General features: G+C 39.0%; 1 protein-coding gene across 11 annotated transcripts in view; it reads left to right on the forward strand.

Moving 5' to 3' along the window:
- The window catches only part of LOC118623426 (uncharacterized protein C3orf20-like), a 116,014-nt gene that overhangs the window by 10,917 nt on the left and 79,579 nt on the right, over window positions 1-25,518 (forward strand). For 6 of the 11 annotated variants that reach the window (XM_036250976.1, XM_036250977.1, XM_036250978.1 and 3 more), the window contains exons 5-9: window positions 237-309; window positions 418-503; window positions 6,945-7,411; window positions 20,462-20,557; window positions 23,390-23,489. In XM_036250976.1, coding sequence (XP_036106869.1) covers window positions 237-309; window positions 418-503; window positions 6,945-7,411; window positions 20,462-20,557; window positions 23,390-23,489 — 822 coding nt within the window. Of the gene's footprint in view, window positions 1-236; window positions 310-417; window positions 504-606; window positions 622-2,264; window positions 2,280-2,608; window positions 2,624-6,693; window positions 6,709-6,944; window positions 7,412-18,707; window positions 18,723-20,461; window positions 20,558-23,389; window positions 23,490-25,518 lie in introns of those variants that run through there. The other 5 variants (XR_004958273.1, XR_004958271.1, XR_004958275.1 and 2 more) reach the window with 5 other exon arrangements.

Consider the following 25,518-nt stretch of genomic DNA (forward strand, 5'->3'; position numbering starts at 1 on the left):
GGCATCACCATGATATTGCTTTGTTTGCCAGTATCATGAAATCCTTCTGATTGTACCTATGTCAAGTAGCCTATGAAGTGGAGATAGAGATAAAGGAATGGTTGTGTTGCAACCCCCCCCCCCCAATATTTTATAGTTCATTGAAAATAAAACATCTAAACTTTAAAACCATCAAATATTTGAAATATTGCTTGTAGACATAACTTGTTTTCAGATTTCTAACTTCTCTTTCTTAGGTCTCATGGCAGAATGGAAGACTCTACTGAAGCTAAATCTTTGGCTACTGAGCCTATTTATTTCTTTGATCAGGTAACAATATAGCTCAGACTCATAACTTGTAGTTTACTTTTTAAAAATAATCTAATTTGACTAGTATTTTTCTCTACTTTTTAAATAGAAAGATTTCTTTCATTTTAGATGAAACCCAAAAGGAAAACATGGGGAAAGAGAAAATGCAAAGACCATTTCCCCCACTTGAGAGACACCTCAAGAGCTACGCATAGGTAAAATGTTTGGAATTACTCTTCAATTGCTGGTCTCACTTAACATTTTCAAAGGCTTACAAGGTGCTCAGGATCAATCCTTCTCTATTCCTTATCCCCTAAGAAACTACATCAAGGAATTACCACATTGAAGCTGACCATGAAGTCAATCAGAGAACTTCATTTTACCCGGATTAGTGATTAATGTAAACATAGTTGGTCGAATGGACCAGTCATCTGGTTTCTTTGCTCTTCCATAACAAACCCAGCTCACTTTCTCCCCCCTCCCCCTTCCCTCCTCTCCCCCCTCCCCCCCTTGCCTTAGGGAGCTTGCACTAGCAGTTCCTTCTGCTTTCAGCACTGCTTGCTCCCTTTTCCCGGTAAGTCTTTATTTAAATATCACCTTTGTGGTGAGACTTTTCTTGATTATCCTATTGCAAATTTCTATCCCATCCCCACTTTAGCAATCTGTATCCCCCTTTCTAACTTTTCTGTTGCACTTACTCACTTTCTAGCATTGTAAATGATACCCCTACTTATTTGTTTGCCCTCTCATTTCTCATGAGAATATCAGGTCTATAAGGACAGGAATTTTTATCCACTTGAACACTTTTCTATCTCCAATACCAAGAACAGTGCTTAGCACATAGGATGTGCTTAATAGAGATTTGTAATTAACAGCTATAGAATTGTATCAAGCCCACAAATGTGAATGAAATAATGGAATTAGTCATTCCACAATATTTTTACTTTATAGTTACTACAATTTCTTAACTTGTGAAGTGGAAATTAAAATACCGTAACCTGTCTTAGAACATATATCACAAAGCTATATAAAGTTAAGTTATCGATTATACTGAGTTCTCAAGCAGGAGTGTTTGTCCCACATGGTACATTTAGCAGTTTCTGGAGATGTTTTTGTTGGTCACAACTAGGGGGGTATGGTGCTATTGTCATCTAGCATGTAGAGACCTGGGACGCTGCTAAACATCCTATAATACAGGACAGCCCCCAAAACAGAGAATTATCTAATCCAAAATGTTAACAGTACCAGGGTTGAGAAGCCCTATTTTACACCAATCTGTAGTTTTGTTTTTTTTCTCAAGAACACTACATGTTGCTGCTATTTTCAGAAATCCATTGTCTCTTCATTTCCAACTGTTTGTGTTTGAAAAGCAATTCAATATATTGTGGTCATTTTATATCCACAGAGCTTGGCTTATAATTAGTAATCAATGAGTCAGATTGTCATATAAGCAATAAGTAGGTCTGTTTATCATAGAGCTTCAGGGGGTTATTGGCTTCCCAGCTTTCTCATTTGATACATTCCTCAGGGGATGTGTTAAGCATTGCTTCTGTCCACTCTGCTTGGAAACCCCATCTCTTCTACCAGCTATTCTGCTGCTGTTGCATCAAGAATAAGGTCCATACTTGTTACCAGGAACTGCAAGTCCTTCTGTGGTTTCTTCTCCTGTCCTCTGACCTTGCATACCACTCCATGTCACTCACTGCTCCCCAGCCATTATGGCCTATCTATTGCTTTCACAACCAAGCTCATTCTTGCCTTAGGTTCTTTGTATTTGCTGTGCACTCTCTTTTAAATGTTTTTCTGCCAGATTTATTTTATGGTTGGCTCTTTCTCAACCCAAATGTCACCTCCTGAGAAAGGCCATCTCTGATCTCCCAATACAAAGAAGCCAAATCTGCCCCCTCCCCACCCATTACTCTCTTACAGTGCCCTATTTTATTTTATTTTATTTTTTTGATATTTTGTTCATATAGAGTGGGAGGGAGAGAGAGAGAGAGAAACATCGACGTGAAAGGGACACATCAAGTGGTCACCACCCACATGACCCAACCAGGGCTGGGGACAAACTGCAACTGAGGTACGTGCCCTTAGCGGGAACTGAACCTGGGTCTCTCCAGACCGCAGGCCGACACTCCAACCACTGAGCCAAACTGGCCAGGGCCCTGTTTTATTTTCATCAGTGCAATTATTGCTATCTGTAATTTTCTTTTCTTTTTCTTATCTCTCTCCTCCTTTTCTCCCTTCTTTCATTCTTTCCCCAACTAGAGTGTAAGATCCATGAGGGCAGAGGTTTGTCCTTTTCACTGTGTTTCTCCAGGACTTACAACTGTGCCTGCTGAATATTTGTTGAATGAATGAATCACTTGTTCTCATATGCTGTGTGCCTAGAGAAGTGGAGCTACTTTAAGACTGGGCCAGGTGCCAAGAACTTCATTGCTGATCATCTCAAGATTAAGTCTTGTTTTGAACTGGACAGTCCATTATTTGAGCTTCTGTCTGAAAAATAAACTAGATATATAAATATTGTTTTTAAATACACATCAAATTTCTTAACCTTCTTAATAATCTACTGAAGGAGGTATAATTTACATTGCATTTACATGTGATAAAACTGAGACAATTAATATATGGCAAATGTTACTAATATTGTTATTCTAAGTATAGTCTTTATTACTTTATTTGAGCAATAGATAAATCTGATAATTATGAATGCATATTTATAAGATGTTACAAAGAAAATACCATAAAATTGAGATAATACAGTAGCTGCCTCATGTGGTTAGTATTAGAGTTTGGTGAAATAATGTGTATGAAAGCAACTTTGAAAGCTTATTATAAAGAGATATAGGAATTTATGACTTATTATTATAATAATATGTTTAAAGTTTTCAAAGATAGGTCTTCCATTTTTTAAACAGTAATGTAAAAATATAACCAATGCCCAAAGATCTACATTTACAATTCTTTTTTTTTTTTCCACATCTTTATTGTTGGATGTAAAATGCATTACAGATGTTCCACATTTTTCCCCCATTGACCCCCTCCTCCCCACTCCCGCCCCCCTCCCACCTTTTCCCAAACTATTGTCCGTGTCCATTGGTTATGCATATAAGTTCTTTGGTTTATTTCTTCCCACCCCCCCAACCCCTTTCCCTTTGAGGTTTGTCAGTCTAGGAATGAATTTGTGCTTCTTACTCCCTTCACCTTTTTCATCCATTCCCCCAACCCCTTTCCCAACTGGCAACCAACAAAATGTTCTCTGTATCTATGAGAATGTTCCTGTTCTTCCTGTTCATTTTGTTTGTAGATTCCATTGTCGATAGATATGTATTCATTGCCATTTTGTTTGTTCATACATTTTATCTTTTTCTTTAAAAAGACCCTTCATCATTTCATATAATAACGGTTTGGTAGTGATGAACTCCTTTAACTTTTTCTTGTCTGGGAAAGTTTTTATATGTCCATCGATTCTAAATGACAGCTTTGCAGGATAGAGTAATTTTGGTTGTAGGTTCTTGGTTTTCATCACTCTGAATATTTCTTGCCACTCCCTTCTGGCCTGCAAAGTTTCTTTTGAGAAATCAGCTGACAGCCTAATGGGAACTCCCTTGTAGGTAACTAGCTGCCTTTCTCTTGCTGCTTTTAGGATTCTCTCTTTGTCTTGAACCTTTTGCATTTTGATGATGATGTGTCTTGGTGTAGGCCTCTTGGGGTTCATCTTGTTTGGGACTCTCTGTGCTTCCTGGACTTGTATGTCTGTTTCCTTCACCAAGTTAGGAAAGTTTTCTGCCATTATTGTTTCAAACAGGTTTTCGATTTCTTGTTCTCTCTCTTCTCCTTCCGGCACCCCCAAGATGCGAATGTTGGCACGCTTGAAGTTGTCCCAGAGGCTCCTTACACTATCCTCATTTTTTTGGATTCTTTTTTCTTTTTGCTGTTCTGGTTGGGCGTTTTTTGCTTCCTTATATTCCAAATCGATGGTTTGCTCCTTGGATTTACGTACTCTATTATTGAAGCTATGTAAATTATTCTTTATTTCAGTTAAAGCCTCCTTCGTTTCTAACTGTGCAGCGATCGTTTCTGACTGGTACTTTTTTATGCTCTTGAGGCCCTCACTGAGTTCATTGAGCATCCTTATAAGCAGTATTTTGAACTCAGCATCTGTTAGGGTGCTTATCTCCATTTCACTTAGTTCTTTTCTTGGGGTTTTGTTCTGTTCTTTCATTTGGGACCTGTTTCTTTGTATCCTCATTTTGGCTGCCTCTCTGTGTTTGTTTCTGTGTATTACTTAATGAGAGGTATGGGGCTCGCTGAGACCCGATGCTGCTTGTTTGAAAGAATTTAGGAAAAACCTGAAGCAGGATCCAAGACAGGCCAATCCTATGGTTAAGCAAGTAGCAACAGCTTAGGTGGGCTTGAAAGTTGTGTGGGGCGGGGCGGGGCGGGGCCTCAGGGAGTCAGCAGGGTGGGGCTACCAGTGTGAGCCAGGTTGCTGGAGTCCCAGATATGGCTTCTGTCTGCTGCTCCAGGGAAGGGCTCACCAAAGGAACAAAGGCCTCTTACAGCACGTTTGTCCCCGAGAAAGCTCCCTCTCCAGCCCTCGCTCCAGTGCCAAACAGCTCAGTTCTTTTCTGTATGTCTCTGGTGCCCCTCGAGCTGCCTCCCCTCCGAGCTTAGAGGGAGAGAGTCCGATAAGTCCGTGCGTGGGCCCTTTAGGGAGCTGCCTGTGGCTCCAGCCAGGTCAGCTTCCCTGAGCCTCAGTTTCTGCTGGTTTTTCCAGCCAGAAGTTATGGGGATTCTCTTCCTGGCACTGGAAACCTGAGCGGGGCACCTGGTGTGGGATGGGGACCCCTCAGTCCTCAGGAAGGACCTTCCCAGCCACGGGAGCCTCCTGATTTTTATCCGCCACACTTGGGTGTGGGACCAGCCCGTCCGCCGCCGCTGCCGCCACCCCTCGCGCCGCCGCCCCTCCTACCGGTCTGGATGTAGCTGCTTTTTTTTTTTTTTAATTACGTAGTTGTAGGACTTTCATTCAGCTTGATTTCAGGCGATTTTGGATGATGGTTGTTCTGTAGTTTTGTTGTAACTTGGATGTGGTTGTGGCAGAACGCGATACTGCGTTTCCCTACGCCGCCATCTTGACCGGAAGTCCCTTACATTTACAATTCTTATGCGAATTCAAATAGCTTTTGATCTAAAAAAGTTACCTTTTGACATTAAACCCTTGGTTGGGAAACCAATGTTATTTTTCAAAATATGCTAATAGAACCACCATTTAGAGGAAAAATGCAAGTGACTCTTTAGTAGTGTGTACCATTTTATAAAAACTTTATTCAGATGAAACTCCCTTGGGTGTTGACATGTTTCACCCCACTGACTTGGTGAAAGAGAACATTTTGAAATTGTAATGGCAAATAGGAGTGAGGAGGAGGCAGGAGAGGGTAAAGGGGGGGATAAATGGTGATGAAATGAGACATGACTTAGGGTGGTGAACACACAATACAATATACATATGGCATATTATATAATTGTACAACTTAAACCTGTATAATTTTATTAACCAATGTAACCCCAGTAAATTAAATAAAATATTGTAATGCATACAGCAGCTGTCTTAGAAATCTTTGAACAACTGGTTCAGAGGAGAATATTTAAATTTTGAACCCGTAGCCCCCCGCATAGCTATCAAAAGTCGTCATCAGTCTCTAAGCCTCTCAGATGCCTCTTCTAGAATTGGTAAATTCCCTCTCCCTGCACCTAACCTCCTACAAGGGTGGTGGTGGTGGCAAACATGAGGTTTACCTGTTTAGTTTCTGTCTTATCCCAGATACTCACAGAAACATCTGATAGAGGTGTGTTAGACTGGCTAAGAGAATACAATGTGTTTGTTGACTTAGAACCTAAGAAATTCAGGGAAGGTTTTCTGGAAGAAATGATCTCTGTTTTATTTTATAATTAAACAATAAACAGCAAACACATATTGGTTTTTATCTTCTGTGTATAAACATAAATGTTTATTGTGGAAAATTTAGAAAAGTATAAAAGAAAAAAAATGACTTTTATAATCACACAATTTAATTTTTGGTAGATATTTGCTTAGTCTCTTTACTACCAGATATATGATATATACACTATAAAATTGCGATCATTCCACATATGCAATTGTATATATTTTTATATGATATTAGACCATAAGCATTTCCCCAAGTTATTAAGAAATTGTCCAAACAGTGTTTATGGTTACACATGTATGGGTATGGCATTATTTACTTAGCTATATTCCTATGAGCTATTAGGTACTTTTCAATTTTTACTAACATCAAAAATAATGTTACAGTTAGCAACTTTATACATAGATGTTATATATCTTTTTAAAAAATATGTTCTTACTGATTTTTTTAGAGACAGAATCATTAATGTGAGAGAGAAACATCAATCAGCTGCCTCCTGTACATCCTCTGCTGGAGATTGAGCCCACAACCTGGGCATGTGCCTCAATCAGGAATCAAACCGGGACCTCTCAGTCTATGGGGAGATGCTCAATCCACTGAGCCACACTGGCCAGGTGTTATATTTTAAGATAGATTCTAGAAGTCAAATGACTAGGTTAAAAAGTATTAAATATCTTTAAGGCTCACATATGTTTTTTACAGTTCTACAAAGAGTAAGGAATGTGGAGAACTAGAAGAGAGATCAAGACTATCTACAGTAGCTACATTGGAGGAGAATTATGAGTTTCACTCATCTGCCATTTTACAAACACCTTCCAAGTTATACCTACAAAAGAATCTGTTTGAAGAATACAAACTCATTGCTGCTGAAATACTGTGTGAACTTGGGGAAACATTGCAGAAATATGCTGAGTATAATATTACTGTCCCTGTGGGAACTGTAAATCTTGTGAATTACAATTGGCATGATCTCATTGAAGGAGCTTATGAGTGTGAAACCAAAAAGTCAACGTTGAAGAGACACAGTACCTTGCAAAGTGATTGCAATCCCATGACCACAGTTGACAAAACCAACTGTTCAAGAATAGGGTGTTGTAAGGAAAATCATCTTGTAAAAGCAGAAAAAGACCACCACCATATTGCATCAAGTAAATCTACGGAAAAAACATGTAAGTAGAAATTACTAGTTAGATTTATAAATAATCATCCAAGTTAAGAAAAAAAGAATAAAAGCAGCAAGTGAGATATTGACAGAACTTTATATTAGTGATACTTTGTGTTAACCATTTTAGTAAGTTATTCGTGAATGTCAGCAGTGAGACAAAAAATTTATAGTGTTTTCAATTCAATAAAGCATCCATTATGCTTCATATCCATGTGATATGAAGCCTTTGTCTCAGGAGATCTTACAAATTCTCTAAAGGCAGCACAGTCTAACAGAAAAATAACGCTAGCGACATATATAGTTCTTTAAATTAAACTTTTAATTTTAAGGTAATTGTAGAGAGATCTGCATGCAATTATAACAAACAATATAGAGAGATCCCATATATGCTTTACCCATTTACCCACATGGCAACATCTTTTTTTTTTTTCCAGAGTTGTTAAAACTTTCATCAATATCAACAAAATATAGAGAGAACTAGAAAATTACAGAACTCTTGGCTAGTCCTGGTTGACAATGCTCTAGTGTGACATTGAACACACATGCAATTATCTTTTGCCTCTTTCTATATTATGGATATTTTCAAACAGTGCCATAAAGAGTCTTTATTTATATCGTGAGGATTAAATGAGAACATGTATAGAAAATGCTTAATGTAGTACTTGGCATGAAATAAATTCACAATAAGGTTAATTATTTTAAATAGTATATTCTTATTACATTATAAAATATAATCTCTTTGAGTTTATGAGATGTTACTTTTTTTAAATTTTGTATTTATTTTTTTGTTACAGATGTTTCTCCTTTTTTACCCCATTGGCACCCCCCTCCCCACCCACCTCCGCCCTGTCCTGGGCTTTGTTGTCCATGTCCATTGGTCATGCATATATGCATATAAGTTCTGTGGTTTAGCTCCTCCCAACCCCCCACCCCCTTCTCTGAGGGATGTCAGTCTGTGCCCTACTTCCATGTTTCTGGGTCTACCGTATTCCTCAGACTGTTATGTTCATTATATTCTGTATATAAGTGAGATCATGTGGTATTTGTCTTTTTCTGCTTGGCTTATTTCATTTAGGATAATACTTTCCAGGTCCCTCCATGTCGTCTCAAAGGATAAGAGATCTTTCTTTCTTACCACTGCATAGTACTCCATTGTGTATATGTACCACAGCTTTTTTACCCATTCGTCTACTGATGGACACTTGGGCTGTTTCCAGATCTTAGCTATTGTAAATAGTGCTGCTATGAACATGAGGGTGCATATATTCTTCCTGATTGGTGTTTCAGGCTTCTTAGGGCACATGGCAACATCTTGCAAAACTATAGTACAGTATCACAACTGAGATATTCATATTGATGCAGTCAAGATTCAAAGTATTTCCATCACTGCAGGTATCACTCGTGTCTTTTTGCAGCCATGACCATGTCCCTCCCATCCCATTCCCTCTTAAACCTTAGCAACCACCAATGTGTTCCCCATTTCTATATTTTTGTTGTTTCACAAATGTTATAGGAAATGGAATCATATAATGTGTAACTTCCGATGATTGCCATTTTTTTTTTTTTTTTTTTTTTTTTTTTAGGTCAGCTTAATTCTCTAGAGATTCATCCAGGTTGTGTGTATCAGTAGTTATTCTTTTTTATTGCTCAGTAGTATTCTATGGTATGGATGTATCACAATTTCTTTAACCATTCACTCCTTTAAAGACATCTGGATTTTTTCCTTCCTTCCTTCCTTCCTTCCTTCCTTCCTTCCTTCCTTCCTTCCTTCCTTCCTTCCACTTTTTGGCTATTATGAAAGCTGCTAAAACAGTTATGTATAGGTTTTTATGTAAATATAAGTTTTGATTTCTCTCTTATAAATGCCCAGAAGAACAGTTGCTGGGCTGTATGGTAATTTCATGTTTACTTTTATATGAAATTGCCAAACTGTTTTTTAGCAAAGCCGTACATTTTTACATTCCCATCAGCAATGTATTAATGGTCCCATTTCTTCACAACCTTACCAGAATGTGGATATTATCACTATTTTTATTTTTTCCCAAATTTTATTAATTTATTTTTGTTACAGATGTTTCTCCTTTTCCCCCACTAGATACCCTCCTCCCCATCCCTCCCCTTACCCCCCTAGCATTGTTGTCTCTGTCCATTGGTTATGCATATATACATATAAGTTCTTTGGTTTATCTCACCCATTCTCCCTGCCCCCCTACTGTGAGGTTTGTCAGTCTGAACCATACTCCTTTCTGTGTCTCTGGGTCTATTTCATTCATCAACCCACCTTGTTCATTGGCTTATTTCACTTAGCATAATACTCTCAAGGTCCCTCCATGTTGTCTCAGAGGATAAGAGATCTTTCGTTCTTACAACTGCATAGTATTCCATTGTATATATATACACACCACAGCTTTTTTATCCACTCATCTACTGATGGACACTTGGGCTGTTTCCAGATCTTAGTGATTGTAAATAGTGCCACTATGAGCATAGGGGTACAATCTTTCTGATTGGTGTTTTAGGCTTCTTAGGATATATTCCTAGAAGTGGGATCACTGGATCAAATGGCAGTTCAATTTTTAATTTTTTGAGGAAACACCATAGTGTTTTCCATAGTGGCTGAACCAGTCTGCATTCCCACCAGCAGTGTACTAGAGCCCCTTTTTTTCTAAACCCTCGCCAGCACTTGTTGTTTTATGATTTGTTGATGGCGGCCATTCTGGCAGGTGTGAGGTGATACCTCATGGTTGTTTTAATTTGCATCTCTCTGATGATTAGTGATGTTGAGCATTTCTTCATATGTCTCTTGGCCATTCGTATGTCCTGTTTGGAGAGGTGTTTCTTTAGGTTCTCTGCCCCCCCCCCTCCTTTTTTTTCATCCTCACCCGAGGACATTTTTTCATTTTTTGTTCAGATGGAGTGGGAGAGAGAGGAAGAGAGAGAGAGAGAAACATCGGTGTGAAAGGGACACATCAAGTGGCTGCCACCCGCACGACCCAACCAGGGCCAGGGACAAACTGCAACCGAGGTACGCGCCCCCAGCGGGAACCGAACCTGGGTCTCTCTGGACCGCAGGCTGATGCTCTAACTGCTGAGTCAAACCGGCCAGGGCCTCTGCCCATTTTTTAATTGGGTTCTTTGTCTTCCTTTTGTTGAGTTGTATGAGTACTCTAGATATTTTGGAAATTAACCCTTTATCTGATGTATCGTTGGCAATTATGCTCTCCCATACAGTGGGTTCCCTTTCCATTTTGATGGTTGTTTCTTTTTCTGTGCAGAAGCTTTTTAGTTTGATATAGTCCCATGTGTTCATTTTCATTTTTTTCCTTTGTTTCTCTTGCCTTAGGCATTGTATCAGTGAAAATTCTTCTGCGTATGATGTCTGAAATTTTGTTGCCAACATTTTCTTCTCGGATTTTTGTGGATTCACGAGTCACATTTAAGTCTTTTATCCATTTTGAGTTTATTCTTGTGTATGGTGTAAGTTGATGGTCTAGTTTCATTTTTTTGCATGTAGCTGTCCAATTTTCCCAACACCATTTATTAAAGAGGCTGTCTTTACTCCATTGTATGCTCTTGCCACCTTTGTCAAATATTAATTGAGCATAATGTCTTGGGTCAATTTTTGGGTTCTCTATTATCACTATTTTTTAAAAAATATGTTTTTATTGATTTTTTTAGAGAGAGAGATAGGAACATGGATGAGAGAGAAATGCAGCCCCCGCCCCCTCCACTGGGCTTGAGCCTACAACCAGGAATCATACCCCGACCTCTCAGTCCATAGGACGACGCTCAGTCCACTGAGCCACACTGGCTGGGCTATTTTTTTATTTTAACCATTTTTATAGACGTTAGTGGTATTTTAGTGTGATTTTATTTATTTATTTTTGTATTCTTTGGTTTGAGAAAGAGAGAGAGAGAGAGATTGATTTTTTGTTCCACTTATTTATGCATTCATTGGCTAATTCTTTTTTTTTTAAATATTGTTAACTTTAGCCCTGGCCGGTTTGGCTCAGCGGCTAGAGCATCGGCCTGCGGTACAGAGAGACCGGGGTTCGGTTCCCGCTAAGGGCACGTACCTCGGTTGCAGTTTGTCCCCGGCCCTGGTTGGTCGTGCGGGTGGCAACCACTTGATGTGTCCCTTTCACACCGAATGTCCTCGGGTGAGGATAAAAAAAAAAAAAAAAAGGTTAAAAAATATATACATATTGTTAACTTTATTTTATTTTTTGGTACGTGCCCCTATCGGGGACCGAACCTGGGACTCTCTGGTCCACAGGCCGACGCTCTGACCGCTGAGCCAAACCGGCCAGGGCTCATTGGCTAATTCTTTTATGTGCCTTTATCTGGTATCAAACTTGCAACCTTGATGTATTGGAACGACATGCTAACCAAGTGCACTACCCAGCCATGGCCTTCATTGTGGTTTTATTTTATTATTATTATTATTTTTTCATCCTCACCCAAGGACATTTTTACATTAATCTTCAGACAGAATGGGAGTGAGAAAGGGGGGAAGAGAGAGAGAAACATCGATGTGAGAGAGACACATCAACTAATTGCCACCCACATGGCCCCAACCGCAACCAAATCATGAGCCCTTAGTGGGAACCAAACCCAGGACTCTCTGGTCTACAAGCCGACGCTCTAACTGCTGAGCCAAACTGGCCAGGGCTTTTTTTTTTTTTAATTATTATTATTTTCTTTATTGATTTTAGAGAGAGGAAGGGAGAGGGAGAAAGAGATAGAAGAAACATTGATGAGAGAGAACATTGACTGGCTGCCTCCTTCATGCACCCCACTAGGGATTTGGCCCACAACCTGGGCATGTGCCCTGACTAGGATCAAAATGGTGACATCTTGGTGCATGGGTCGACGCTCAACTACTGAGCCACACTGGCCGGGCTTTCACTGTGTTTTTTTTTTTTTTAATCCTCACCCGAGGACATTTTTCCATTTTTTGTTCAGGTAGAGTGGGAGGGAGAGAGAGTAACAGAGAGAGAGAGAGAGAGAAACATCGATGTGAAAGGGACACATTGAGTGGCTGCCACCCGCACGACTGACCAGAGCCAGGGACAAACTGCAACCAAGGTACGCGCCTTTAGCGGGAACCGAACCCGGGTCTCTCAGGACCGCAGGCCGACGCTTTAACCGCTGAGCCAAACTGGCCAGGGCTCACTGTGGTTTTAATGTGCATTTCTCTAATGGCTAATGATGTGGAATATGTGTCATCTATATAGCCTCTTCAGTAAAATGTCTTTCATTTTCTAACTGTATTATTTGCTTTTTTTTATTGTTGAGTTTTGAGAGTTCTTCATATATTCTAGATAGTAGTCCTTTCTTGTAAATGTGCTTCACAAATATTTTCTTCCAATGTTATTTTTATGTTCTTTTTATTAAAAAAATTTAATGTTCTGTGACATTATTGCAGGTATCCCCCCCGCCCATCCCGCCCTTTTTCCATATCCACTCTTCCCTACCTTCCCTTCCCTTGGCCTTCACCAAACTATTGTCCATGTTCAGTGGGTATGCCTATATACTCTTTAGGTAATCTCTTCACCGTCTTTATCCAATCACCCCTTCTCCCCCCTCTCAGGCACCATCCAGTCTGTTCCATGTATCTATGCTTCCGGTTTTATTTTGTTCGTCAGTTTATTTTGTTCATTAGATTCCACATATTAGTGAGAACATATGGTATTTGTCTTTCTCTGACTGACTTATTTTGCTTAGCATAATACTCTTCAGGTCCATCCATGCTGTCGCAAAAGGTAATAGTTCCTTCTTTTTCAACAGCCATGTAGTATTCCATTGTGTAAATGTACCACAGCTTTTTTATCCACTCATCTGCTGATGGGGCACTTGGACTGTCTCCAAATCAAGGCTATTGTTGTGCTGCTACAAACATAGGGGTGCGTATATTCTTTCTGAATGGTGTTTTGGAATTCTTACGATATATTCCCAGAAGTAGGATTGCTGGGTCAAAAGGCAGTTCCATTTTTAATTTTTTGAGGAAATCCTGTTTTCCACAGTAGTTGCACTAGTCTGCATTCCCACCAGCAGTGTATGAGGGTTCCCTTTTCTCCATGTATTCTCCAGCACTTATTGCTTGTTGATTTATGGATGATAGCCATTCTCACAGAGGTAAGATGATAATCTCATTATGTTTTTAATTTTCATCTCTCTGGTGATTAGTGACCTTGAGCATTTTTTCATATGTCTATTGGCCATCTGTATATCCCTTTTGGAGAAGTGTCTATTCAGGCAACCAACTGATGTGTCTCTCTCACATTGATGTTTCTCTCTCTCTTCCCCCCCCCCCCCGACTCTGTCTGAAGATAAATGGAAAAATATCCTTGGGTGAGGATTAAAAAAGAAAATACTGTTGTAATCATGCTTTTAATAGTCTTTTGCAGAGAAACAGTTTTAAATTTTGATGAAGTCCAATTTATCAAAAAAAGTTTTAATAGTGCTTTTGGTATCAAGTCTAATAATTTTTTGCTTAGCCCTAGGTCCTGAAGGTTTTCTCCTAGGTTTTCTTTTTTCTTTTTTTTTTTTTTTATCCTCACCCGAGGACATTTTTCGATATTTTGTTCAGATAGAGGGAGAGGGAGAGAGAGAGAGAGAAACATCGACGTGAAAGGGACACATCGAGTGGTTGCCACCCACACGACCCAACCAGGGCGGGGGACAAACTGCAACCGAGGTACGTGCCCTTAGCGGGAACCGAACCTGGGTCTCTCCGGACCGCAGGCCGACACTAACCGCTGAGCCAAACCGGCCAGGGCTAGGTTTTCTTTTTTCTAAAAGCCTTATAGAGTTACATTTTACATGTAAGTCCAAAAGCCATTTTGTGTTAACATTTATATAAGATGTGAGACCTAAGTTGAGGTTCATTTCTATGTCTATGGCTGTTCAATTACTTCAGTGTCATTTGTTGAAAATGCTGTCTTTCCTCCACTGAATGGCTTTTGTATCTTTGTCAAAGATCAAATGGGCATATTTATGTAAATCTGTTCTGGGTTTTTTTGTTGTTGTTGTTGCTGCTGCTGGTTCTCATTTATCTTCTTTTGATTCCCTGTGAATATGATAATTTTTTATTTTGTGTCAGACATTGTATTTGAAAAATTGTTTTTAAAAATAATATAAGGCCTAGAATGAAGTTATCTTCATTGGAGGTGATTGAAAGCACGAACTCAGACAGACATTTGTACACAAATGCTCACAGCAGCATTATTCACAAAGATGGAAACAACCCAAATGTCTATCAATAGATGAATAGATAAACAAAATATGATGTGTACATTCAGTGGAATATCATTCAGCCTTAAAAAGGAAAGAAATTCTGACACATGATACAACTGAATGAACCTTGAAGACATTATGTTAAGTGAAATCAATCAGAAACAAAAGGACAAATATAATATGACTCCACTTATATGAGGTACCTAGAGTAGTCAAATTCATAGACACAGAAAGTAGAATAGCGGTTGTCAGGGGTTGGGGAAAAGGAGGAATAGAGAGTTATTGTTAAATGAGTACAGAGTTTCAATTGAGGAAGATGAAAATTTTCTGCATATGGATGGTGATGATGATTCCATAAAAATAGGAATGGACTTAATTCTACAAAACTGTATACGTTAAAATAATTTTTGCTATGCGTATTCAACCACAATAACAAATGGTTAATTTTGTATGTTGTATATTTTACCACAATTTTTTTTTTTTTATCCTCACCTGAGGACATTTTTCCATTTTTGTTCAGGTAGAGTGGGAGGGAGAGAGAGGAAGAGACAGAGAGAGAGAAACATCGACGTGAAGGGACACATCGAGTGGCTGCCACCCGCACAACCAACCAGGGCTGGGGACAAACTGCAACCGAGGTACGTGCCCTTAGCGGGAACCGAACCTGGGTCTCTCAGGACCGCAGGCCGACGCTCTAACCGCTGAGCCAAACTGACCAGGGCTACCACAATTTTTTTTAAGTAATGGAAAATGTCGGTTGACTATGGGAAAGGAAGCTTTTCTTATAAAGGAGTTGAGTGGAAGGACAGGTGTATACAGGTCCTGAAGGGCATTTAACTTCAGAATGAGGAGTGAAGGCTTGAGTCTGTAAGCCTAGAGCCAGGAACCTGTGATATATAATATGTGTGAAATAGTACAAACTATCCCATTTTATAGGTTCTTGAGTTGATGCTGCTTCCCCAGCCCCTTTCTGCCCACTACTGCATCTGTGTTCCTTCAGTCCCTGGGCCATATTATGATTGCCATTGGCCTTAAGCACTTTTCCCTTTGTGGGTCCCTTCCTCCATAAAAATTATTAAAAATTTAATCTTACAACTGCATTGTTATAAAGACAAATATAATACAACTGGACTCAATATATGGTCATTATTATCACATTCATTTTTTATTTTGCTTTAAAATAAACTAAAATTAAAACTTTTTTTTATGTGTCTAATGGAGAAGTTAGTTTTACTGCCTTCTTTCCTCGCTTCAAAGGGATCACTCTCCTCCCTTAGAATGTTGCTCCATTTACATTATGGTTGCCAGATCTTAGCCTCTAAATTTTTCAGTTAAAGTGAAATTTACTATTTTATTTCCAAGAAATTGATGCTGTTCTCAGATGCTGAAAACATTTGCAAGTAATAAACTGAAGAATATTATATTTTAAAAAAGGCTTAGGGGGATCTGAGTATTTGCCGATAATAATTTCAGAAAACTTGATAGGGAAATGTGAGTGGCACAGCCATGTCATTTAAAAAAGGATAAGGGACCTCACCAGAGATTAGCACTACACAGTGAAAAGCAGGTAGATCCTGCTTTTACCCCCCGAGTGAAATTTAATATTCAGGACTTTAAGATTTTGTATTTTGACTTCTAGTGTGTTGAATATATGAAAGCAAGGTTAGATGAAACAAAAGAACTGGTATTTTAAATAGTAAAATCATATTAGCTTATAGCATTTTTCAGATCATAGGGAGCTTTCTTGCCATTTAGTCATCCTGATATCCTTGTGGGACAGCTAAAAGGACTTCTGTTTTACTGAGATTCCAAAGGGCTGAGTAACTTGCTCAATGTATACAGTTTCTGATAGATATATGACTCCAGGTCTGGTTTTCCGAGTACGTTGTCTTTTCTGCTGCTTTATCCATAATTCCCATTGTACTGTCATAATAATGACACTGATATTAACAATAAGAATAAATAGTAGTTATAGCTCTCCCAACAGTGACATCCCTCTGAGGTAGAGAAGTAGCCTAGTCTAGTGGTTAAGCCTTTGCTCTTAGATTTCCTGGGTCCAAAACCTGTCTATTGCACTTACTAGTTATATAACTTTGAATGCATCTTGTAACCTCTGTTTGCCTCAGTTTCGTTATCTGTGATATGGTACTGTTAATTGTATCTCCTTTCAGGGTTGGTCTGAATATTGAGTAAGTTAATACAAAAGCTCTTGGAAAAGTATCTAAGTATAGTAGATACTACATATGTGTTTACTGTTATTTTATTATTACCCCCATTCTCTAGTATGATCCTTATAATAACACTTTGATATATTGGAATAATGATTGGTTCCTGATGGTTCATGGGGCCCAGTACATTTGCTTTAACAAGATAATGTCAGCAATATGATTTTTACTTTTTTTTTTTTTGGATATGTTTTTTTAATTTTTATTGTTGAATGTATTACAGATGTTCCTCATTTTTCCCCCATTGACCCCCTCCTCCCCACTCCCCCCCCCCCCGCCTTTTCCCACACTGTTGTCTGTGTCCTTTGGTTATGCACATAAGTTCTTTAGTTTATTCCTTCCCACCCCCCAACCCCCTTCTCTTTGAGGTTTGTCAGTCTAGCAACAAATTTGTTCTTGTTAATCCCTTCACCTTTTTCACCCATTCCCCCACCCCCCCCTCCCATCTGGCAACCAACAAAATGTTTTCTGTATCTATGAGAATGCTTCTGTTCTGCCTGTTCATTTTGTTTGTAGATTCCATTGTTGATAGATATGTATTCATTGCCATTTTGTTTGTTCATATATTTTATCTTTTTCTTCAAAAAGACCCTTCAACATTTCATATAATAACAGTTTGGTGGTGATGAACTCCTTTAACTTTTTCTTGTCTGGGAAACTTTATATGGCCATCAATTCTAAATGACAGCTTTGCAGGATAGAGTAATCTTGATTATAGGTTCTTGCTTTCCATCACTCTGAATATTTCTTCCCACTCCCTTCTGGCCTGCAAAGTTTCTTTTGAGAAATCAGCTGACAGTCTGATGGAAACTCCCTTGTAGGTAACTAACTGCTTTTCTCTTGCTGCTTTTAATATTCTCTCTTTGTTTTGAACCTTTTGCATTTTGATGATGATGTGTCTTGGTGTGAGCCTCTTGGGGTTCATCTTGTTTGGGACTCTCTGTGCTTCCTGGACTTGTATGTCTGTTTCCTTCACGAAGGTAGGGAAGTTTTCTGCCATTATTGTTTCAAACAGGTTTTCGATTTCTTGTTCTCTCTCTTCTCCTTCTGGCACCCCCAAGATGCAGATGTTGGCATGCTTGAAGTTGTCCCAGAGGCTCCTTACACTATCCTCATTTTTTTTAAATTCTTTTTTCTTTTTGCTGCTCTGATGAGGTGTTTTTTGCTTCCTTATATTCCAAATCGATGGTTTGCTTCTTGGCTTTACCTACTCTACTATTGAATCTGTGTAAATTATTCTTTATTTCAGTTAGTGCCTCCTTCATTTCTGACTGTGCATCCTTCATTTCTGATTGGTCCTTTTTAATGCTCTTCAGGCCCTCACTAAGTTCATTGAGCATCCTTATAAGCAGTATTTTGAACTCAGCATCTGGTAGGTTGCTTATCTCCATTTTGCTTAGTTCTTTTCCTGGAGTTTTGTTCTGTTCTTTTATTTGGGACCTGTTTCTTTGTCTCCTCATTTTGGCTGCTTTTCTGTGTTTGTTTCTATGTATTACTTAATGAGAGGTATGGGGCTATCTGAGATCAGATGCTGCTTGTTTGAAAGAATATTTAGGAAAACCTGCAGCAGGATCCAAGACAGGCCAATCCTATGGTTAAGCAAATGGCAACAGCCTGGGTGGGCCTGAAAGTTGGGTGGAGCGGGGCCTCAGGGAATCACCAGGGCGGGGCAACCAGTGTGAGCCAGGTTGCTGGAGTCCCAGATAAGGCGGCTCTCTGCCGCCCCAGGGAAGAGCTCACCAAAGGAACAAAGGCCTCTGACAGCACGTTTGTCCTGAAGAAAGCCCCCTCTCCAGCCCTTGCTCCAATGTCAAACAGCTCAGTTCTTCCCTGTAGGTCTCTGGCGCCCCTCCAGCTGCCTCCCCTCCAAGCTTAAAGGAAGCAAGTCTGATAAGTCTGTGCGCGGGCCCTTTAAGAGGAGCTGCCTGGGGCTCCAGCTGCATCTGTCTCCCTGAGCCTTAGTTCCCACTGGTTTTTCCAGCCAGAAGTTATGGGGACTTCTCTTCCTGGCACTGGAACCCTGAGCAGGGCACCTGGTGTGGGACGGGGACCCCCTAAGTCCTCAGGAAGTACCTTCCCAGCCGAGGTGTCCTCCTGATTTTTATCCGCCACACATGGGTGTGGGACTAGCCTGTCCGCCTTCGTCCCTCCTACCAGTCTGGATGTGGCTGCTTCTTTAATTCCGTAGTTGTAGGACTTCCATTCAGCTCGATTTCAGGCGGTTTTGAATGATGGTTGTTCTGTAGTTTAGTTGTAACTTTGATGTGGTTGTGGGAGGACGCCATTCCACGTTTACCTATGACGCCATCTTGACTGGAAGTTTTTACTTTTTAATAACAAGTGATTACTGTTAATAAAGGGGTTGAGATGCTCTGTAGCAATGGTTCTCAAAGTGTGGTCCCTGAGTCGACACATCTACATCATTGGGAACATCTTAGAACAGCAAATTTTCAGGCCTTATCCTAGACTTACTTGATTTCCTCATCTGTAAAATAAGGATGATTAATGGTAGAACTTTGTTGAGAGAATTAAATTATATAATACATGTTATGTGCTAAGCACAGTTCCTGACATATAGTAAGAGCTCAGTAAATATGTCATGGTTATTGTGCAAATTCTTACCTGTAGCCTTATTGCTTTTACTTTATATCATAATTTCCTCATCGTATTTTTTTTAGATGGGGCCTGTTTGTTATGGGATCCTGGATTTACGGACCTCATAATTCATATATACAGTTGACCCTTGAGCAACATACTTATACACAGATACTTTTCAGTAAATGTATCTTCTCTTCCTTATGATTTTCTTTAAAATTTTAGCCTACTTTATTGTAAGAATACAGTATATATGTAATACATATAACATACAAAATATGTATTAATCAACTGTTTATGTTATTGATAAGGCTTCTGGTCAACAGTAGACTATTAGTAGTTAACTTTTTGAGGAGTCAAAAGTTATATATGGATTTTTAACTGCACTGGGTGGTCAGTATCCCTTACCTCTATGTTGTTCAAGGGTCAACTGTATAAAGTTAAAGAAGCTCCTATGAGTTTTGCTTTTTCTTCCCCCCCAAAAAATCTCTATTTTTTGTTTGATTTTAGACAGCTTTCAAAACATCTATTTTTCATTCCACTTCATAGAAAAGTAAAATTTCTTGTCTTATATTTACATGTTAGTACAAAACTTAGTAATGATACAGAGAGGCCTTGAGTCCTTGTAGCCTTTTTTTCTTTTTAAATCAATAACAAGCCTGTTATCGAGTTACTAAAAGAAGAAATAAAAATAAAACATGAATCTTTTTTCAATGGTTCTTTGTGGAAAGGCAGTTCTTATAACAAAAGCACAAACACAATCTTTAAATAAATCAATAAATTATGCAGAGGAATTTTCAATTTAAAAAGTTGATTAATTTCCAGAGCAAATGAAAATATTTCATGGGTCATTGTGGGGGCTTATGGAAAATTTTGCTAATGCCATCATAAAAATATTAAAATATTGACAATTGGATTTCTTGATGATCTAGCAAAATGCTCTTTTTCTTCTCCTTCTCCTCTCTTCATCTTCCTCCTTCTTCCTTTTTTCCTAGCTGTTCTCAGCCAGAAGCAGTATTGCCAGATCTCCCAGGATAGGTTACCTGTTGTCATCCACTTCTCACTGTCATCCCAGATCTGTTTAGAAAATGGTAAGATCCCTTTATCCACCCAAATTAGGGTCAATTTTGATAAGCAACCAGAATGAGAATCACTTGCATTCACTGAATTTGGAAACTTTCTCTCATGCATCCTCTTAGTACCACAATCAGAGCCATACATTTAAGTTTATATATTCCAAGTCAAAATTTTCAAAGATATTCCCCATTAACCCAGCTGTTCCTGGTTTCTCCACTCCTGTACCCTGTGAGTTTTTTCTTCATGGTTTTGAGAAACCAGCTTAGACAACAATAACATTCATATCCCTAGAAGAGACCCCAGGGCCTTTCTAGCACAAAATCCTACCATCTTGTATTGGGAACCAAGGCTTTTGTGTTAAAGGCAAAAATAGATCCTTAAATTGTTTATGTTATAATGGAGACCTCTCAAGAAAGTATGGTTGCACAAATCTAGAAAGAATACTCTCTATACCTGAATTAAGTTATAATTAATTTTTTTTTCCCTTTATTGAGTTTAGAGAGAGAGGAAATGAGAGGGAGAGAGGGATAGAAACATCAATGAGAGAGAACATAGATTGGTCACCTCCTGCAGGCCCCACACTGGGGATCGGGCCCACAACCTGGACATGTGTCCTGACCGGGAATTGAACCAGTGAACTGTTGGTGCATGGGTCAACATTCAACCAGGGAGCCACACTGGCTGGACCTGAATGAAGTTATAAAAGGGATAAGATATGGGTTGTGAGGAGAAGGAAAACATCATTCCTTGGGACACAAACATAATATAGCTAATTGCTGTGTGGCTCAGGGAGTGTGTAGAAGTTGGGGCTGTCTGTCATAGGTCTCATAAATTTGCTTTTCATTACCTTTTTATCATTGTCCTAACCTTAAAAGCTGTTGAAAGGGCCTGCTTTTAGAGAATGTACTTAGGGGTCAAGTGTTCCTTCCACCCCTGCCCATTCCCTACACATACTTCTGAATTTGATATGCTGAGGGGTCAAAATGTAAAACTTGAACTGTCTCACTGGAGTGGGACAGATAATTGAAGAAACAGACCCAGGGTATGGCAAAACAGCAAAGAGAAATGAAGTAAATCATAAGGTAACAAGGATTCAGCATGAAAATGTCCAGGAATCCAAATACATGATTTAAGTCCAGTGACAGGAAATCCCCCAGCAAGCAATTGGATGGCAAGCAGGTGCTCAGCCCACTAGATAGTCTGTGAACAAGGAGCAAGGCCTTGTCATTGAAGGCAGAGATTGAAATCTCAAAGTGGGAGGCTGGAAAAAATTACATTATTTAGTTCTAAGGAAACAGATGGAGTGTGTTCAATCCTTCAAGTCTAAGATTAGGATTGTTCTCATGTTTCAGTGGGGATGAGCCAGCCTGGAATCTTTAGGCAGTAAACAACAAGAACCCAACTCACACTAGCTTAAGCAACAAAAAAATTATTTGTTCGTGTCCTAGAGGGTAGCCCAGAAGATTAAAGGAAAAACTGCAGGAACAATGTCCAAGGCAGAATGTGGGACTCAACATGGCAGAGATTTTTCTCTTTCCATCTCTGCTTAGCAGAATTCTACTATTAGATTCACTCTACATTGTAAAGATGGTCACTGCCAGCCATAGATTCATGTACTTCCTGCTTAGGAATAAAGTACTCCCCCCCCCCCCCCCCCCCCCCCCGATAATGACTCTGATTAGCTCTGTTTGAGTCAAGTGCCCACCCTATGGCTGAATCATGGTGGCCTAGGAAATAAACTAATATTATTGTCCAAACCTGGGTCATTGGTTCATGGGTTGCAAGAAAGTATTGTTAGCCCAACCTGAGTCATGTGGGATGGGATTAGGATGATAACTCAAAGTAAGAAAAGTCAAGTAATCTATTATTTTGAAAGAGAAGGTAAATCCTGCCCTTAACCTAGGGCTGGTGTGTGTGGTGTGTGGAATGGAGGTGAAGACAAAAATGGAGAACAGATACAATGCCCTGATTTAAAAATTTTACCTGGAGTTATGGCCAATGAGGAGCTCATGGCTAAAGCAAAAGACCTGGAAATAGAATAAACAGTTTACCCATTCTCACTATAACTAATGTTTTAAAACACCTATGTATAGGGAAAAAATCCTGGATGAAGCTACACCAAAATGATAACAGTGCTTGTGTGGTAAGATCCACCCCCCATCCCCCGGGACCCCTTTCATATCTTTATTTTTTAATTTTTCTTTTATATGTAATTTACTGGATTATTGAATAGACTAGACTTGGTAGGATGGAATAAAGAAATGGCAGGTTTTTCTGTTTCCCCAAATTCCTTGAAGCCATCTGTGGATGTTTCTATGTTTACTACAAGGGTAGAATTTTACAGAGGAGAATGTTAGAATTGAAAGGCCTTAGAGATCATGTCATTCAGTTCTCTCATTTTGCAGACGAGAAATCTGATGCCCAGAGATGTTGAGAACCCAAACTGGTTAGTGGGGAGTCAGAAACAGGACCCAAATTTATTGACTACCAATAAAATGTTCTCTCTGGTATGCAGGATTCTGTCCTGAGACAGGAAGGATGCTGAGGAACCTCGTTTGTAGGTGTACAGAGATTCTTGAAAGGTCTCTAATACTTCAAATGTCATCATAGGGGTTTAACTCCTTGGGGTTAAAGTCTTAATCCAATTTCAGGGCAAATACCCTTGAGAACAGGTAATTCTTAAGCTGATAATTATACTTTAATATGAATGGACTTTGGTTCCTTTTTCACATAGGCTTTGGTAGACTGATGATTGGGCAGGATTTACCCAGTGAGTACTGACTTGGTGTAAATTTTGAAATAAATATACCTTCTGTGTTAATATGTGTGTCTTTTTTTTTTTTAAGGTTGGCTCTGTCAATATCCTTACTCAAAATCGGAAATTCTGAAATGGAAGACAGTCCTCAATATTGCTGTGAAGAAGCTACAAGGAGCCATAATTCAAATGTAGGGAGCCCTCTGTAGTCTTCAGAATCTTATACTTTTAGGAGGCATATGATACAGTAGATAGATAAAAAGAAATGTAGAACCTATGTGACCCTGGACAAGTCACCCTATCACCTTGCCTATTGTATTCATAATATGAAAAAATATATGCACACACAAATCCTTCTCTTCCTGGTAACTCATAAAAAAGTCTTTCTATGATCCATGACTTATAAATCAATCAGCCTTATCGTATGACCAGTACAGGATCATGTATGACACTGTTGGGGAGGAGAGAAGGAACAAAAGTAGTCAGTGAAAGAAAAGCCAGCTGTAAGCAAAGTACTGTTCTAAGGAAACATAAAACCAGTCCCTGCTGTTACGTAAAGTGGGGAACTAAACATCTCAGCAAGTTAACAATCAACAGTAGACAAATCAAAGAATTAGGAGGTGATAATAACAATAGTAAGCACTAATAAAATACTTTGTGCTAGACAGTCAACCTTATGCTTTACATATGTTATCTATACTCCTTACAACAACACTATGAGAGAGGTACAATTATCATTTTCATTTTACAGATGAGGAAACTAATGTTACACAAATTGTGTCAATTTGTTCAGTCAGACAGTGAGACAAAGGCAGAGCCAGTGCTGAAACACAGCTCCATCTAACTCTGAAGTCTACCCATTTTCCACCATGCTTTGTTTCTACTCCAGTTCTTCACCTGTCTGTGTGGAAATAACCCTTATTGCTTGCAGGAATGTATTTGAAATGTAATACATCCTTAGTATTTAAATTTTTCAAAAACTTAGAAAAGTGTAAGAAGAAAAAAAAAACCAATCTTTTCACTAAGGGAATACCATTTTTATCATTTTGACATAATTCCTTCCAGCTTTCTTTCCAATACACACACACACACACGCACACCATAAATATAGTAAGTACTATATATTTAAATGATATGTATTTTGCGCTGGACGGTTTGACCCAGAGGTTGGAGCATCGGCCCACAGACCGAAGGGTTGTGGGTTTTTTTCCTGGCCAAGGGCATGTACCTGGGTTGCACGTTTGATCCCTGGTACCAGCAGAAGGTAATCAATCGATGTGTCTCTCTCATATCCATGTTTCTTCTCTCTTTCCTCCTCCCTCCCTTCCACTTTATCTAAAAATCAATGGAAAAATATCCTCAGGTAAGGATTAAAAAATAAATGATATGTGTTTTACATATTATCTTTTAAGATATATACTATCTTTTGAATGCCATTTTTGTCCTGCTTTTTCTCCTTTCACACAAGCATTTCCCTATGCTGTTAATTCTTCAGAAATAAAATTTTGAATGGCTGCTTTGAATTAATTACATTACATGGATGTTCCATGATTTTTTTAAACTATTTTCTTATTATTGAATATTTAGATTCAATGGCCCTATGAATATTTTATATTTCTCTGATACCTTCCTAAAGCTATATTCCTAGAAGTAGAACTTGGTTAAAGGATATAAATATTTTTTAAGTTCTAGAGAGCTACTGCCAAATTGTTTCCAGAAAAACCATGCCAGCTAGCCCTTCATAGCAATGTAAGAGGGGCCATCTCAACATTCTTAGCACTGAATGTAATTGTTAAGATTATTCAACCTCAACTAACTGATAGATAAAGAATACTCTTAAGTGTTTATTTCTTTACTAACTGTATAAGTATTTCTTGATATTTAATAACTTTGTTTTGTGTACTGGGTGTTCCTAATCTCTGTATCTTTTCCCCCTAGGGGTTTTAGTGTCTTTCTTACTTGCTCATTTAAGTTTTGTGTTTTTTGAAATTTTTTTTCTTTATTGATTTTAGAGAGAGAGGAAGAGAGAGGGAGAGAGAGATAGAAACATCGATGAGAGAGAACATCAACTGGCCGCCTCCTGCATGTACCCCACTGGAGATCGGACCCACAACCTGGGTATGTGCCCTGACCAGGAATTGAACTGGCGACCTCTTGGTGATTGGGTTGATGCTCAACCACTGAGCCACACAGTTTTTTGTGTATTAAGGATATTAACTT

The sequence above is a fragment of the Molossus molossus genome, unplaced genomic scaffold (assembly GCF_014108415.1).
Source record: "Molossus molossus isolate mMolMol1 unplaced genomic scaffold, mMolMol1.p scaffold_m16_p_10, whole genome shotgun sequence".
NCBI lineage: Eukaryota > Metazoa > Chordata > Mammalia > Chiroptera > Molossidae > Molossus > Molossus molossus.